We start from the raw sequence: 16,507 nt of genomic DNA on the forward strand, positions 1-16,507 counted from the left end.
TCAGTCAATAAACTTTTCACCAGATTCTTAATCCAAGAGCTAACTTGGTGCTAACTTCATTGTCACAAATGGCTGTTGAAAAAGTACAAGGAAATGAAAACATAAGGACTTCATTCTTTAAAAAAATTGGGGGGGGGGAGGGAATTCATAAATAGTTATTTCAATTTGATCTTCCAAAAATAAATAGATACTTAATGTTACTTACCCCTCATCAAGAAAACAAAATGAAAGATCTTCAACACTAAAATCTTTGCCATATTTACTTACTCCCTTTCTTTTAGTAAGAAATTTATAGTACTTAGTTTACTAAATCTGAAATAAAATTTTACAAATTAAGATGGTCTTATATGAATTCCTGCTAGATATTCAAGGAAGCATAATTATAGTCAGGTAAAGCAAAACTTATTCAGGAAATATGTTAGTATGATTCAAAAAATAGAAGAAAATATAAGAGGGAAAATTACAATTAATGTATTTAGACCAAAATTAATTTATTAAATTATTTTCCAGATTATGAAAATTTGGATAATTTTACTATGGTTAAAAATTAACCATGGTAAGGGTTTAACCTCTACTAACCCCCCTCCCCCCAACCAAAACATCAAAATAAATAGACCAGGCCAAACCTGAAAATATTACTTTAAAATTCAGGAAAACAAAGCCTTTTTCCAAAAAAAATTTCTTTTTTCGAAATAATGGTAATTACCAGCCAAAATTCCAAATTCCTCTAGGGTTTGTCGAAATTCAGACTGATCAACATTCTGTATAGCTAGAAGCGGAAAAGAATTTTTTTTGGGTGGAAAATCAACAGCGACTCACTCTATACGTTTCACCATTGCTGCAATTTTATAGGTATACTACTTTTTATCCAATGCTTCAGCGTTGTTTTCATGCATGGCTACATTCCTGTTGCTATGACTGTTTTCTGCATTTGCTTTTGTTAGGCAGATGCTTTCCGCATTGGTTTATATATAAACATGTCATATTTGTGTGTGTATATGTGTGTGTATGTGTGTGCGCGCGTGTGTATAACCTTTTTTTTGTTTAATCAATGTTGATTATAGCTGAGTTTGGAATTATAGGGATTTAGTTAGGCGTTACTGAATTCATGTTGATTAAAGGCTTTAGAATCTTTGTATAGATACCTATAATTAATGCATTTCTAGTCTATTTTGAATAGTGCACACTTCTGGTTTTTGAAGGTTGGATTTGTGAGATTCTGTTCTAAATTATGTGGTAAATGTTTATAGAAAGAGGAAAAAAGTTCCATTTTTGAAGTGTCTGATCTGAAATTCTTTAACTTTTGTAAAAAGAAGTAGATTTCAGAGCTATTCTTTTTGAATTGGTATCTATTACTCATCAGTTAGAATGATTTAAGAATGAAGATTTAGGATGTCCGTTCAAGCTGTTGAATTTCACTTAAATTTCGGAGGAAATAATTAATACAGAGAACTCATATAGCCAACCCTCACTAGTTTGGATTGAGGCATCCTTTTGGTCCTGAAAAATGGATCACAAGAGAAATCGGTATAAATTAACTTTATTTGTACAAATGGTACTTCGAGCTTGGAACGAGCATGAAGAGAAGCATCTGTAGTTTCATAGTATATTCAGTTAATATTTATGTGCTGAGAGAAACTTGAATGATGTCGAAAATTGCTCTTCATGCTATTGTAATTTAGGTTTTCAAAAGGTCAGTAATTCAGTTAGTCGGTTTCCTATTGTTATGCAATTTAGGGTTTCACAAAAGGTCGGTAATTCAGTTTGTCGGTTTCCTATGGTTGTTTGACCAGTCTCTTCAATGCCTTTTTAGATTTCGACATATGATAGGAGATTAAGTTCAAATGGAAAGATGCATTTATCGTGTGGCTGGAACGAGTGTCCTGATCTTGTCGTTATTATGTTCCGTTGTACCGAGAGTGTTACTTTTTAACTTCTCTATGAGTCTGGTTTTGTTTTTGGTTTCCTAAACATTCCATTATCTGGTGTGAAGTTCCATTCTCCTTTTCCATCAAACAGAAAGGTTGTTGAGGAGTATCTGAACTAGAAGCATATGAAACTCATAGACAAAAAGCCACATCATATTTCTGTCAGTTCTTACTTTCGTTTGTCCGGAGTCCTTTACATTTGTCAAATTGATGAAAAATATTTGGTGTTTTTGTAGAAATAAGAAAATGGAGCTTCTCGTTAAACATAGTTATATTTAGAAGGAGATATGCAATTATTTCATTAGATGGAACAGTATCATTGTTAGATTTAGAAAGGTCTAATGCAGTTATTTCAATAGATGGAACGGTATAATGATAGACATTATCATAAGTTTCCCTCTGTTATAACAACACCTTTGTCTTATTACTATTTAGGTTTAGTTTCCGTAAAGCTCAGAATTTTTCACGGGTTCTTGTTTGTGATTTTATGCTGTTCGTGGAAACCGGATAGTGCATTAAATTCATGATATCCAAAACAAATTTCTCAAACCTATCATTTCACACTTATTTCGGCTTGCAAGTTTGTGGTCTCTCTGACTTGCATATTTGTACTGTTTGTATTCTAGGGTTCGAAGAGTCATAGACAATTCTTCTCCATAGTGCATGTGAATAAACTTCACGCAATAAACAGGTCATTGGGTGTTGCTCCAATTGCCGGTTGAACTGAGGGAGACAATTAAAGTTGGCCTATTTGCGGTTGCCAAAGTTGTAGGCAAATGGAATGTAATAAAGATGAAGCTGTTAAGGCCAAAGAAATTGCTGAGCGGAAATTAACTGAGAAGGACATTGCTGGAGCTCAAAAATTTGCTTTGAAGGCTCGAAATTTGTTTCCAGGCCTTGACGGTCTTTCTCAGTTCCTGGAGGTTGTCAATGTTTATGTTGCTTATGAGAAGAAGATTAACGGTGAAGTGGATTTCTACAGTATCCTTTCCGTAGATCCCTCAGCTGATGATGAAACAATAAGAAAACATTACAGACGGCTAGCTCTAGCTCTTCACCCTGATAAAAATCAATCTGTTGGGGCAGATGGGGCGTTTAAGATTTTATCTGAAGCGTGGAGTTTGTTGTCTGATAGAACCAAAAAAATGGTGTATGATTATAAGCGAGGTATGAGGAATGTTTCCATGAGGAATTCATCCATGCAAGGCAATCAGCAGGGATTTCATAATTTCCCCATGAACCCAGCAAGTGCAAGAAACTCAACTAATGCTAATGTCCAGCCCATCCCGGTGGCTCCACAGCCATCAAAACTTGAGACATTCTGGACATCTTGCAATCGATGCCAGATACAGTATGAATATTTAAAGCTTTACCTAAACAAAAGTCTTATGTGCCCAAACTGTCACCGGCCTTTTTTGGCAGGGGAGGTTATTGCTCCCGTGAACAATCAAGCTTCCTCTTTTCCCTGGTCTTCCAGTCAGCAGCAGCAGCGTACAAGCAATCGTGCTGCTAATGGATCTTCTGCTTCAGGTGTTAAGCTCCCTACAGCCTTAAATCCAGGACAGACTGGATGTTCTGGCTTTGGTGCAACAGTTAGAGCAGAAATTCAGCAGGATCAAGTTTTTAAGACAAGAGGTGCAAATGGTGTGCAGTCCAATGCCACTACAGTTATGCAAGCTGCAAAGCGCAGTCAGCCAGCTGGTGAGAACTTGAAGAGAGCTCATGCGGAAGCAGCTTCCGTGAAAACTGATGCAGGTTTTGTTCCTGATTCGGTTTCCAGTTTTTCAAAAGTTGATAGGGTAATAAAAAAGAGACGCACAGCTGAGTTGAAGTCAAATTGTCAAAGAAAAGGAATGGTGAATGAATTGGCTGGAAAAGTTGGATCTAGCAGCCAAGGAAACATATATGGAAATGAGAATGGGGTTTCGAGAACAGAGAGGGTCGCCGTTGCGGGAAGTAACAAGCCTAGGAATTCAAGGGAGTTGTCCAATTCAGAAATTCGCAATATGCTGGTGAAAAAGGCAAGGATGGAGATCAGCAAGAAGCTTAAAGAATGGAGCACAGCTACTGCTTCTAAAATTTCATATAAGGAAGAAAAAGAAGTGGAAAAGAAGATGCATGCTCCTAAAGTGATCACAAATGATATGAGAAGGGATAAAACCGCTAATGATGCAGTGGTGGATTCCAAAATAGTGTGCGAGCAGAAAAAGTCTTCCGTCTTTATTACAACTGTTGATTTAGAACCAGAAGTTACGTCGATGACTGTTCCTGACCCTGACTTCCATAATTTTGATAAGGATAGAACAGAAAAATCTTTCGATGATATTCAAGTTTGGGCTGCTTATGACGATGATGATGGCATGCCGCGCTATTATGCTCTGATTCACAATGTGATATCTAAAATGCCATTTAAAGTGCAATTCAGCTGGTTGAACTCCAAAAACAACTCTGAATTCGGCCCAATTAATTGGGTTGGTTCTGGCTTCCTCAAGACCAGTGGAGATTTTAGGATAGGCAAGCATGAAATCAGTAAGACACTCAATTCGTTCTCCCACAAGGTCAAGTGGGTGAAAGGAGCCAGAGGTGTTATCCAAATTTATCCGAGAAAGGGGGATGTTTGGGCTGTGTACAGGCATTGGTCTCCTAAATGGAATGAGCTAACTCCGGATGATGTGATACACAACTATGATATGGTGGAAGTGCTTGGAGACTACACTGAGAAGGAAGGTGTCACAGTTGCTCCATTAGTCAAAGTAGCTGGCTTCAAGTCGGTATTCCGTCAGCATTTGGACCCCAAGTATATTCGGCATATTCCGAAGGAAGAGATGTTTCGCTTCTCTCATCAAGTCCCTTCATACTTGCTCACAGGCCAAGAAGCTCCAAAAGTTCCCAGCGGTTGCTGGGAGTTGGATCCTGCAGCGCTGCCTTTAGAACTTCTTAGAGTCATGACAGATGCTGAAATAGAGGCAGAGAAAAAAGCTGCAGATCCTTCAAACTTAGAAAGGACATGTGGTGAAAGCAAAGAGAAGGAGAAATCCTATGTGGTTGGCAACAGCAGCGTGATAAAGGGGGAAGAGATGACCAGAGATTCCAAGTGTGATGTCAAACAACCCATATTGACATATTCAAGAAAGAAGAAGGTTAAGAAGGCGGAAGCAAGTAACATTGAAGCCAAGAGAGAAACAAGCTTGGCTGCTGCTGAGGACTAGCCTATGATCAAGTAATTTTGGTGCTTTCGGTATTTTGATTGCCAATGATAGAGTAGTGTAGATGAAGAAGACAATGAATCCAGCACCCAAGTGAATATTTGGGTTTGATTTTATGTGCTTCTATAGGTTTACCATTTAAGAGAGCTATAGTGTAAACAAGAAAACTTGAATCATACCTGTATATTTCAAGTAACCTTTGGACAATGAATTTTATATAAGTTTATAATTGATTTCCTTTTCAGTTTCTTTTAGTAGTTTTGATAGATGGTGCTGTCCTTGTCAAGGTGCACTACTGATATTAAAACTCATTTTCAGCATATGAAGTGTTCAAATCATTTCTAGTTTACTTGCTTGTACATAGTCTAAATGATTTCTCTTCTGAAACGGACTAGAGCGGCGCATATATAGGATGTGGTGCTGTTTACTTTTTAGTTCTAGACTTGCGCATGCAAAGCCAATTTGGTTTTATGTTGAAAGATTTCTTTGTTTATTACCTTAGATTTTCTTAATTAGTTGCTGGTTCTTACATTCCTGCATTTGCATGTAGCACAATTGCACCAACATTCAGCCTTCAGGACTTGATTAATATTAAATCAAAGTGGCACTTCAACTCCATAAAAATAATCAGTAATAATATGGGAGTCGTCTTCACCAACGACTTGCTTATTTAGTTGGTCCAAATTATTCTCTGTTTTAAAATCTTCTAGGACATTTAACACAAATATTGTAAAAGCAATTGATGAATCATTTAATTCAACAAGGAATCCAATTACTATCATATTTTAATGACTCCTCTTTTTACATTAAAACTGTGTGTACATATATATTGCGCAACAAACGTTGAAGCTATCAATTTATTATCAGAACACTACACTACATTTACTTATTGGAACTGTTGTCTGTTGGCAGAAGAGTGATGACAACAGCGAAATTAATATTTTACCACATAAAAGTAAAAATAAATAAATGACAACAACAGGGACAAAATTAATGAGGAACATGAAAGATAGAAATTTAATGCCTTTCACTTTCTTCTTATTAATTGCCATCTAACTATGTTAGTATTAGTTAATCAACTGAAGAAGAGGTGAAGGTGTTTCACTGTTCTTTAACTTTTTAACGGTTAGGACACATTAATTGGTATTTAACCAGCTGATTTCTTACAAAGGGAAGTTGGCTAATTAGTCTAATAATTGTATAACTTAGCGAAGAAAAGAAGGAACGTACGAAAAAGAAATTGACGGTATTTTACTCCTTTTTAAGTTGTCTATATTAAGTGAGCCGGATAATTTAATAAGGAATTGGCTAATGAAAGACCTAATTAATTGCTTGCGAACAAAGAAACTTGCCTAGTCTAACACAATTCCATGCATAGAGAACTTGACAGAACTATATATGTTGGGTAAAAGTTAAAGGTTATTTACGTCCCATTGAGTTATATTATTTAACTAGTTTTTGGGCATGCGTGTTGCGCGTGTATCCCATATCATGGAAAATAATTTTTTTAAACAACATAAATAAAAATTAAAAGTTGTTTTTAGAGATACAAGTAAAAATTAAACACATTGCACGTTCTTGAAAATGAAAACGGTTTATTCTATACTCCCTCCGATCCACAATAAGTGATTTTTTGGTCTTTTATTGTGGTCCAAAAAAAGTAATTTTTCAAGATTTCAAGAATAAATTAATTAATTTTTTTCTACATTGCCCTTGGAGTAAATAATGTTGGAGTATGTGTTAGAGGTGTTTATGTGAAGAGATAGTAAATGTTAATATGGTCAATTTCATTGCTAATTAATGTTAAAAGGTGAATTTCTTAATGTGTGAAAATATCCAAAAAATTATTTATTGTGAACCTGATGGAATACTCTTTTTACCTTGCCAACTCGTCGGGATTTGAACCAAGAGCTACAATTTTTCTATTATATAGAAAAGGCTTGATGGTCGACCAAGGGCATAAATGACATTTTGCTCTGCCATTATTTATTTTAGGTGTAAAACTGCTTTATTTCCTTCGCAATATATCTGACACAAACTCTAGAACTTTCCCCAGCTTTCTGAAGCAAAAACAACAACAAAAAGAGAATTAGTGAAGGTCTAATTTTGGTTAATAGCTTCTAGGTCCCGTGCAATTTATCGAATTTTAGATTGCTTTACGAATTTTTGTTCTCTGGTGATACGTTTATTGCTCAACTTCAGAGTTCTTCTTCGCTTCTTATGAGTGTCATCTCTCTGTTTTGGAGTGTTTCTCAACTCTCTTTGGCATTTTTTTCTATTCTTCAGGCCGCATAGTTGATTTAGTGGTAAATATTTTTAGGATTCTCACCTTAATGTATTCTTAGATTAGAAATCAAAGTCTGTAGTCTCTGGACATTTTTCATATATTTTCATTTAACCCTATAAAAATCCACTCTTTATTGGACGCATGTGACATGCGTAAATCTTATCCGAAATGGAATGAAAGGGGTTTCGTTGATACTTGGGCTCTGATGACGAGCAGTTAATAGATGTGGTATAGTTGAGCATCATAATTTCTATAATCTATGCAAAGATATGAATATTTGTTGGCATGTGTTCTTCTATCTTTTAGTATTATATGAATGTTTTTAACTAGTCTTTGTATTTACAGGACTTACATTTCCCATGCACTTGGTGTATCATTATGCTACCATCAAAGCAAGTGATATCCTGCATCTTAGAGGTAGGTATCTTTTTATTAGTTTGGAAAATCTAGATGATTAATCTTGTGGCTTACTAGAACGATCAATAGTTGTACTGGCAATCCACGTTACATCAATGCTGCTTTCCTTGCTTTTGTTCTAATTTATTTATCTAGGACTACCTCTATTGCTTGTTTGCTTTCTCTCTTTCTTTCTTTTTTTCTTGTTCTCTTTTTTTTTTTTTTTTTTTGTGTACATTGGACCCATATTATAGGTTGCTACATATGTTAAGTTTGCTAATGAAACCTTTGATGACTTCTTCTAATATCTTATGGTGCATTGTTGTCTAGAGGTGTGACATATACCTTGCTACAAGTCTAACCTCATTGGGTTATTAAACATCATATAATGACTTTTAGTTATTTCCTAAGACACGCATGTGACAAATTCTTGAACTAACTCTCTATATTGAATATGAACATGCATGTTGATATGGGAATTTGTTCATTAATACTGTAGTGGCATGGTTGAAAACACTGACCATATGGAGATTTTAATCGGACAATATTTAACAAACGTTTACATTTAGCCAACTGTTGGTTTTGTCCACTGCAATGTTTAATTGGCATATCATCCTGAAATGAAATGGACTAAGCTCATGAATCATGAGAAAGAAGAAAAGTGCTTACTGCTAGCTCTAGGTTGAATCCTTTTTATTAATGTCCGTTATCTTTGAGACATGAGAAGTTGTGATCTTTATAAATGAGTTGCGAGTGTATGTTGAATTCCATAAAGTTCTCTTTAGCTTTAATATTTTTTTTGTCTCCTTTATCTTTTAACCGATTAAAGGCTTTAGTCATTTTAAATAAGTAATTAGCTGAAATTTTTTTGTTGCAGGCATCAAGGACGCCGCTATATTTATTCCTGTAGAACCATGCCGGGATAAGAGTTGCTAAGGTAAATTTTGAAGCTTAGCAGAATAAAAATAGAAATCTTTGTTTATTTTTTTATGTTTCAAGAATAAATACGTACTATCTCCTCTTACCCTTTCTATTATGTTAGGAAATACTTTATGATCCTAAATGGATAGCTGCACATGCTATTTGTGTTTAACTATTTTTTTGGTCTATTTTAACTATCAATCCTCAAACAATGCATAAAGAGAGATTGTGTATGCGTAAAAATACAAGCACTGTGTAAGGTGTTTGTGCAATATTAAGATGCCAACTCAGTAAAATGATTCGATCGTATTTGTTGTTTTTGTACTAATATAATTGTGTTATTTTAGACATCATGTCGCCATTCTATAAGCAAGATATCATGCAGTATCTTTGTTTCAGGTCTATAACCATATTTGGAGGGTAATTTATTTCTTTTACCACATGTGAAAGTAAATATTGCTTTAGCTCATGCTGATGCAATGTATAGTACTTCACTGTCCCGGCCCTACAACAATGTTTTTCATAGGTTTATTTGTAGATAGATATATTATTAAATTTTAACTGTAACAGAAAAGTTAGCATTCTTTCTGATTTCTAAATTGTTTATTATTGGCAGATTTTAACTTTCTCCCAATGCCTACAAAACCCACGCCATTTCAAAATGAAATAACTAAATTTTGGATACGATGCTAGAAATTAAGCACAGAAGCTAAGATATTCTATAATGTATTTTTTATGTTTGTTTGTACACGGCAACACTTTAATATTTAGATACAAGGACCAAATTTGCATATGAAGAAAAGAGTAGTACACCAGGAATCTTTGTATTTGAGTGTGAAGCAACTTTTGTCATAAAACTTGAGGTTGCCAAACCATAATTTGATAGGAATTCAGTTTATATTTCCCAATTTATAATGTTAAGACGTCTTTTGGAATTCTTAATACTTGAAAGAAAAATACGTTATGCTTGATTTCAAGATTTTTTGTCCTTTCTAATCTGAGGTAAAATGTGGATAGCAACAATATAGGGAAAGCTCTCTTAATATTATTTGTGTGGCACTTTGCTTGGTTGACTTACAAGTTTGTCTAAGGAGATTTTTCCTTGGCTCTTATTTTAAGCTTGTCTATTATTTTAAGCTCTTAGCTACGGGGCATATTTCCTTGGTTGTACAATATTTTTCAAGTGTCTTTAAATAAGTTTCATCGATAATTTTCTATCCCCGAGGGTGTCGAAGAACAGAAACAGTCACAGTTATCTTCCTTAAAACTCTTTCTATCTTTTTTTTTTCCCTCTTTGTATCTTTTGCTCTTCAAGGAAAAGCATTAAAAATACACACTACTAATTTCTCAGTATGGCATTATCAGAAATATCCGTTTAGGGGATGATTACCCATTAAAAAATAGAAGGAAGTGCCTTTTCCTTATTTTTTTCTTGAAGGAGCTTATTGTTATCTACTCTATTTTTCTATCATTCCTTGTTATTTTGGTGCCTTCAGAGAAATGCTTATATTTCCGGATCATTTATGCTTTGTGTGGTTTTCTTCTAGTTCAACTAGAGATTCGCTTCATACTTCATGAACTATGTTGCTTGTGTTGTTGTTTAATTTATAAATGAACTTGTGACTTCTTAAACAAAAATCAGTTGCCTAAATTGGTAAACATTGCAAGTACTAGAAACTTTTGTTCAATGTGGACTTAATAGATGTAGGAAAAATTGGCAAAAGACTATATTTCTCAAATCTTAGATCCTTCCTTTCAATCAAACGAAGGGAATATCCTCTTTTAACTACTATTTTCAAGTTTATGCAACCTGCATTTGCATCTCTTCCTTCTTGAAGTGCAGGGTTGCAAGTGGTTACATGTTTTTGGCATTCATTCTTAATTTTGATAAGTGCTTCTATATATTTGGCATAACCTATAGGTTTCTGCATCTAATGTAATGCTGCCAAAGCTTCTTTCTTAAAACCGTGACAAAATTCTAGAATTGTCCATCACTTTTCTCTCCTTTTTACTCACAATTACCAGCATAACTGTGAAGCACTTCTTTGCTTTTCCTTCTTCTCATCTAGGTTAGTAAACTTTTCCCTAATCTTCTTCTCTTTCTTTTCAAAAATTTCGATTTGATATTGTCATCGTTGTTGTCGTAGTAACAAAGGGTAAACTGTTTAATTTGTGTCCTTTTGTATAGCTTTTTGGCTAAGAACGTTTGGATTTTTCAAGTTAAGGTTTACTAATATGAGAATCTGAACATTAAAGAATTAGACCCATTTTAGGATAAACTTATTTTGATATTCTTATTGTCTGGTTCCGCAATTTATATGATAATGGAGAAAATTCTTACTTTTTTCTTTTCTTTTTGGACTTAGAGGACAATTCCAATGAGAGCAGATGATGTTGACTATTTTTTACTTAGATCAAACCAGATATGGTAACTCAAAAAATTGGTTATATAATCAAATGGCCTACTAATAGATGTGAGTTTGAGAAGTTTGAAAGTTGTAAAAAAAATTACAGAAGTTATTCCTTAAAAAGAAGTCACATGAACTTTTTCAGAATAGTAGATTTTTAAGTTAGAGGAAAATCAAACTTTTTAAGATGACTTTCCATTTTCTTAGTCAACCATTTGTCTCTCATAAATCTCTTTTATAGTAATGAAAATTTATTTGTACCCCAATATTTATAAATTCAAGACATGCATATATTTTTTATACAAATATTTATCATTTATCATTGTAAATTAAAAATATTTATGTTTTCTTACTTTAATCGATAATGTAAATTTATTGATTTGATTAGAGTATCATACACAAGTAATCTTTGAGTGTATATATTTAAAATTTAAGATCTGATTTTCTTCTATTTTTTCCAAATCGCATAAGATTTTCACAAATCATGTCTGATTTATATGGGCGATCGATTTGAAAGAGATTGTTTCTGCCAAACTACCTTCCCAATGTTTGGCAGAAAGAATTTGTATTCAAAGAGGTTGTACTTGAAAGAGTTTGAACTTTATTTGTGTTCTGAATTTGGTTAATTCAGGATTTGGGTTTGAACTTTATTTGTGTTCTGAATTTGATTAATTCAAGATTTGAGTTTGAACTTTCTTTGGCTTTCCAATGTGGCAGAAGACAATTCTTTGGCTTTCTAATATTTTTTAGCTTTATCCACTTTCTTTTGTTATTTTTAGTGTTGAAAGGTTATCTGGAATATTTATTTGTGAGATTGAAAGTAGATAAGGATGAACAAACAGATCATTGTAGTAATTTATTTGCTTTAGAAGACTTTGAAAAATCACCCTTCAAAATTTTTAATGGACAATCTGATTGCTACAACTTATCATTTATATCGATGAAAAAGGAAAACTTCGACAAATAATCAGCAAGTTCATAAGTTTAAGTAGTTTTAATGTTTGTAGCATTACATGAGGAGCAGCAAAAAATAATTTAAAATTTAAAAAAGAAGCGGGTTAAGTATTTTAGATGGTGTTAGGGTATCCGATATATATAATAATGGCTACTTGCTGTTGAAATGTCATTTGAATAAGTTTGAAAAGATCAAGTGGGTGTGAATATTAGACCTAGATTATACTGGATTTATTTCATTTTCAACCCTTTCTTCAAGACATTTCTTTCACCATTATTATTATATACTCTATTTCTAAATCAGAATATTATCTTCATTCTGTGTTAGAAGGGAGATAAATCAAAACACTTTATAGAATATAAATTTGTTGGGTATTAATAAACACCTCAAGTACAATAAATTAAGAGCTTTTGTTCTATTATGTTGTTATTTAACTTTCTTAAAATTTATTTCTTGATGTTCTTCTGTTGTACTTGTGCAAGTTGATAAAAAGTGAAGTTGGCGAGGTTTTTTAGATCTTTCAAATTGTACGATAAAATACATGCACATTTGGATTTCATCCATTATATAGGAATTGGTACAAACAATAAGGATGTTAAGATAAACAATATAATACATGTTTCCTTGGTGTAATTTTGGATATGATTTAGCTTTTTTGGGTTGTGGTTGCCTATTATTGTCACCTTTCTGTTTTGATTTATTTTATTTTTCATACAGGTTTTGCTTTCCATATATATTGTGATAACTGTCTGTTTGTGTATATTAGTAGCCAATCATTGTGTGGTGAGTACTGCTCTTCTACTGTATTTTTAATTATTCCCTCTTCGCTTCTTAGCCGTTTTTCATTTATTTATTTATATTATTTTTTTATGAAGAAAAGATTTACTAATTTTATTTGTAATATAAAGTTATAGGGTTTAAATTAGTGCCAGATTATTATTGACACTAAGGCATCACAGTAATGTAGTGAGAATTTATAACTCATAGAGATACCATATAATACATGTGATGAAATAGTACCCATTATGAATTTTTTTCTACTGCACTAAATGTCAGTATAACCAAGGACTCTACAATAGATCTCACACTTCTTTATTATGCTCTCCAGAAATATATAGAGTAATTTATTATTGAGGATAATTTTATTGTCTTGAACTGCTGTAGAAGAACATTCGTAGTTATTTTGGACCACTGTTGAACATATTATGTTGTTACTTCTTAATGTTATTGTAGACGCCTTTGTTGCTGTTTTGCCATATAGTTGAAGCCACTTTTGCTGCTATTTTTGGATGCGATTAAAGTCATTTTGATGCTATTTTTGCTTGGGTTGAAGTCATTTTGCTGCTACTTAAAAATATGGTTAAAGCCATTTTTGCTGCTATTTTCTACATGTGGTTAAAGCCTATTTTTGGTTGGTGCAATATTAGGTTAGCTTACCTATTTACTATTCGTCTATGATACTCCCGCATCTCCCATATTACTCTACTAACACATTCTTCATTGTCTATTATTGCATCAATGCCCCTTGCAATAGATCTTTTTAAAAAAAAAATAATTTGCAAAAAAAAAATGCATCTAAAAGCAGAGAATTAGTTCTTTGATAACATAAGGTCTACTTATATTTATCTGGTAGAGACACAGTTCTAAGCTGGAAAAAATGTCTCAAAAAGAATCCATTGCAGTGATATTGTCCTAAAACTTAGTACATTCTGTTATATGGGTACTAAAACTTGATCTCTTTTCCATGATTCTGGAGATGTTCAATACTTTTGTCGGACTGCAAAGAACAACAATTACAACATGGAGAAGGAATCACCTTTTGTGAATATAAGTATAACTCTCATGGATGTACAAATTGTGCTACTTTCGAAGTAGAATGCATCTTCTTTTGTCAATATGTAAATAGATACGCGTCTATATATATATATATATATATATATATATATATATATATATATATATATATATATATATATGTGTGTGTGTGTGTGTGTGTGTGTGTGTGTTGTATTCTCGTGGATATTAGCTTTCTCTGCTTTTAAGATAATTCTCAAATATTAGCCCTATTACATATCTCATTTTGGATTATGTTCGGGTCTGAATGTGCGCAAGTTCTTATACTAGAAGAGTTTTTAGCCATAGTTTGTATGTTATGATCCTATGGTCCAACCTTGTCGGTCTCATTATATGGAAATGTCTTAAGCTGTATTTTTTAATATTTTTTGATAATCTCATGATGATCTGGGTAAGGTATTTCTTTGAAAGCCATCGGAATTATTTGGTGGTCTCATACACTATGGGATGGTGAGAAGAGATATATTTTGCATCCCAGAGGGGCGCCCGAAGAGCACTTCCCTGGCGGAGAGATTAAAAGAACGGTCTCAAGAATGAACTTTATCAACTATATCGCTGCGGTGTTGCTCTATGGTGTATTATTTGACTTCTATGGTGTTTCAAGCTGTATTACTTGACTTCTATGGTGTTGCTCTCATTGGGGTGTCCTTAGATAGAGTAGATCATGGCTTGAAAATCATGTTATGACCTATCAAAGCAGTCTATTTTTTGTATTCAAAGAAAAGAGTGAAAATTAGAGGATATCTTCTCTGCAATTTCATATCAAAGCAAAATTAATCACAAATAATGATTCTAAGCTTTACATTATTGGGCCGTGCTATGCACGGCAATCATCATCTAGTCATTTCCCTACAAAGTAAGAGTGTCAGTATTCCTTATTTTGTTTTTCTACTCTACTTTGAAGAAGTTTTGTATTTAGCTATATTTCTTAAGACTTTCCTCTGTTCTACTTTGCAAAAGTTTCTTTGTTTTAGCAAGTTATTATATTACAAAATTCAGGCATTAAACTGATGAACAAAATTCAAACCAAAAAACCCTTTTGAATAATCACTTATCTGTAATTTTATCAGCTCCTTTTCCTCTTAATTCATCAGCTGAATCAGCATTTTTATAATGTCCCAACATTATTTTATTTCCTGGAAGCGGTACTCTTGAGAAGCAATTAAAGAATTTTCTTAGAGAAAGACTCACATGTGCAAGGAATCACTCCTGTGACGTGCTCATTTGCGACATTTTTACTCTTCTTGTTTCTTTTTAAAAAAAATGGTCAAGGATAAACAGAGAAGAAATGACCTAAAACAGCTCATGCAAATGTGAGGAATGAAAATATGGATATTCATTTATTCATCTCTTCGTTGATAGTATTGGTAAGATAATTACTGCCAAGATCATTAAAACTAATTTTTATAGACAAATAATATCCTTGAAGCTCTAATGACACCACAATGAATAAATAAAAATAGCCTGTCATATTGGCGAACTTTTCTTCAATATAGAACATGAAATGAACAAATCTAATTGCTCAACAGCTAATCTTAACAAATCTAATTCAACAATCTATAACATGAAATGAACGTGTAACTTTACAAAAGTAGATATACATCTAACACCCCAAATTTGAAGCTGAATATCCACAAAAACTGCAATCTCTTATCCAAACAAGAAAACAAAAGAAGCAAAAAACTGTTAAGAGAAGTGAAACTATTAAACTGCAGTTAGTTTAGGTGGTCAAGAGTAGAATTAGCTAATCTTATTAGTTACACAGTTAGAAAGGTTGCTAGGAGATTAGTAACTAATTTGTAGTATAAATACACTGTAGATACTAAAATGTAAAGTTCAGTTCATTTTCTTCAACTTCAATAAAACAGTAACTCTGTTTCTCACAACTCTCTCTTAGCTTCTTCTCCAAGTCGAGCTTTCAGCTAAGAGCTTCCATAGCCATGGAAGCTAACATGGTATCAGAGCTCGTGATCTCAATCTGATTCCTTGCTCAATTGTGTGTATGTGTGTTACTGCAATTCAGTCGAGCTACACTGAATTGTATGAAAGTAGCAACACCTCTGAGCTAGGATTTGCGATTTAGTCAATTGGAAAGCTTCATCAATGGCGATTGGAGATGAAAAAAATGAGAGTACATCGAGACATGTGAATGCACCAGCAGCACCTACTGTCTTCCCCATAATTGATCACAATCATCCTCTCTTCCTTCAACTAACTGATACACCAGGTAACTCACTCATTTTTCTTCAGCTAACTGGCTCAGATAACTATGCTTTGTGGAGTCGATCTATGAGAATAGATCTATTAGGTAAAAGCAAACTAGGGTTTGTAGATGGTCGATACCCAAAATCTAAGTTTGAACTGAATTTCACGAGCAATGGGAGAAGGTAAATGCTATAGTACTATCTTGGATTATAAATGTTGTGCGCCCAGGGTTATTGAGTAGTGTTGTGTATGCTTCTAATGCTAATAAGGTGTGGGAAGACCTGAAGGAGAGGTTCGATAAGGTAAATGGATCTAGGGTTCTATACCTGCATAGAGAGATTCATACT

General features: G+C 33.5%; 1 protein-coding gene and 1 long non-coding RNA gene across 6 annotated transcripts; both read left to right on the forward strand.

Moving 5' to 3' along the window:
* The first annotated feature begins 604 nt into the window (after positions 1–604).
* On the forward strand, positions 605–5,388 carry LOC104114650 (uncharacterized). 3 transcript variants are annotated; one of them, XM_009625144.4, is made up of 2 exons: positions 605–852; positions 2,555–5,388. In XM_009625144.4, exon 2 carries the CDS (start codon positions 2,705–2,707, stop codon positions 5,135–5,137), a length of 2,433 nt encoding a protein of 810 aa, XP_009623439.1. In that variant the 5' UTR covers positions 605–852; positions 2,555–2,704; the 3' UTR covers positions 5,138–5,388. The 3 variants fall into 3 exon arrangements, with proteins under 3 accessions (XP_009623439.1, XP_009623440.1, XP_070053504.1); XM_009625145.4 differs by having other exon boundaries at positions 2,620–5,388; XM_070197403.1 differs by lacking the exon at positions 605–852 and having other exon boundaries at positions 3,155–3,279; positions 3,351–5,388.
* A 1,850-nt stretch (positions 5,389–7,238) lies between these two features.
* LOC104114651 (uncharacterized) lies at positions 7,239–14,757 on the forward strand. Of its 3 annotated transcripts, XR_004511675.2 has the most exons (4): positions 7,239–7,838; positions 8,695–8,754; positions 12,819–12,884; positions 14,352–14,757. It is a non-coding gene; the product is annotated as an uncharacterized lncRNA (long non-coding RNA). The 3 variants fall into 3 exon arrangements; XR_001972920.2 differs by lacking the exons at positions 12,819–12,884; positions 14,352–14,757 and adding an exon at positions 9,138–9,695 and having other exon boundaries at positions 7,241–7,838; XR_001972919.2 differs by lacking the exons at positions 12,819–12,884; positions 14,352–14,757 and having other exon boundaries at positions 8,695–9,695.
* The last annotated feature ends 1,750 nt before the right edge of the window (positions 14,758–16,507 follow it).

Source organism: Nicotiana tomentosiformis, chromosome 3 (assembly GCF_000390325.3).
Source record: "Nicotiana tomentosiformis chromosome 3, ASM39032v3, whole genome shotgun sequence".
In the NCBI taxonomy this organism is placed as follows: Eukaryota; Viridiplantae; Streptophyta; class Magnoliopsida; order Solanales; family Solanaceae; genus Nicotiana; species Nicotiana tomentosiformis.

What these genes read in the sequence shown, in the direction of transcription:
- LOC104114650 (XM_009625144.4), top strand. Translation starts at nt 2,705, where the DNA reads ATGGAATGTAATAAAGATGAAGCTGTTAAGGCCAAAGAAATTGCTGAG.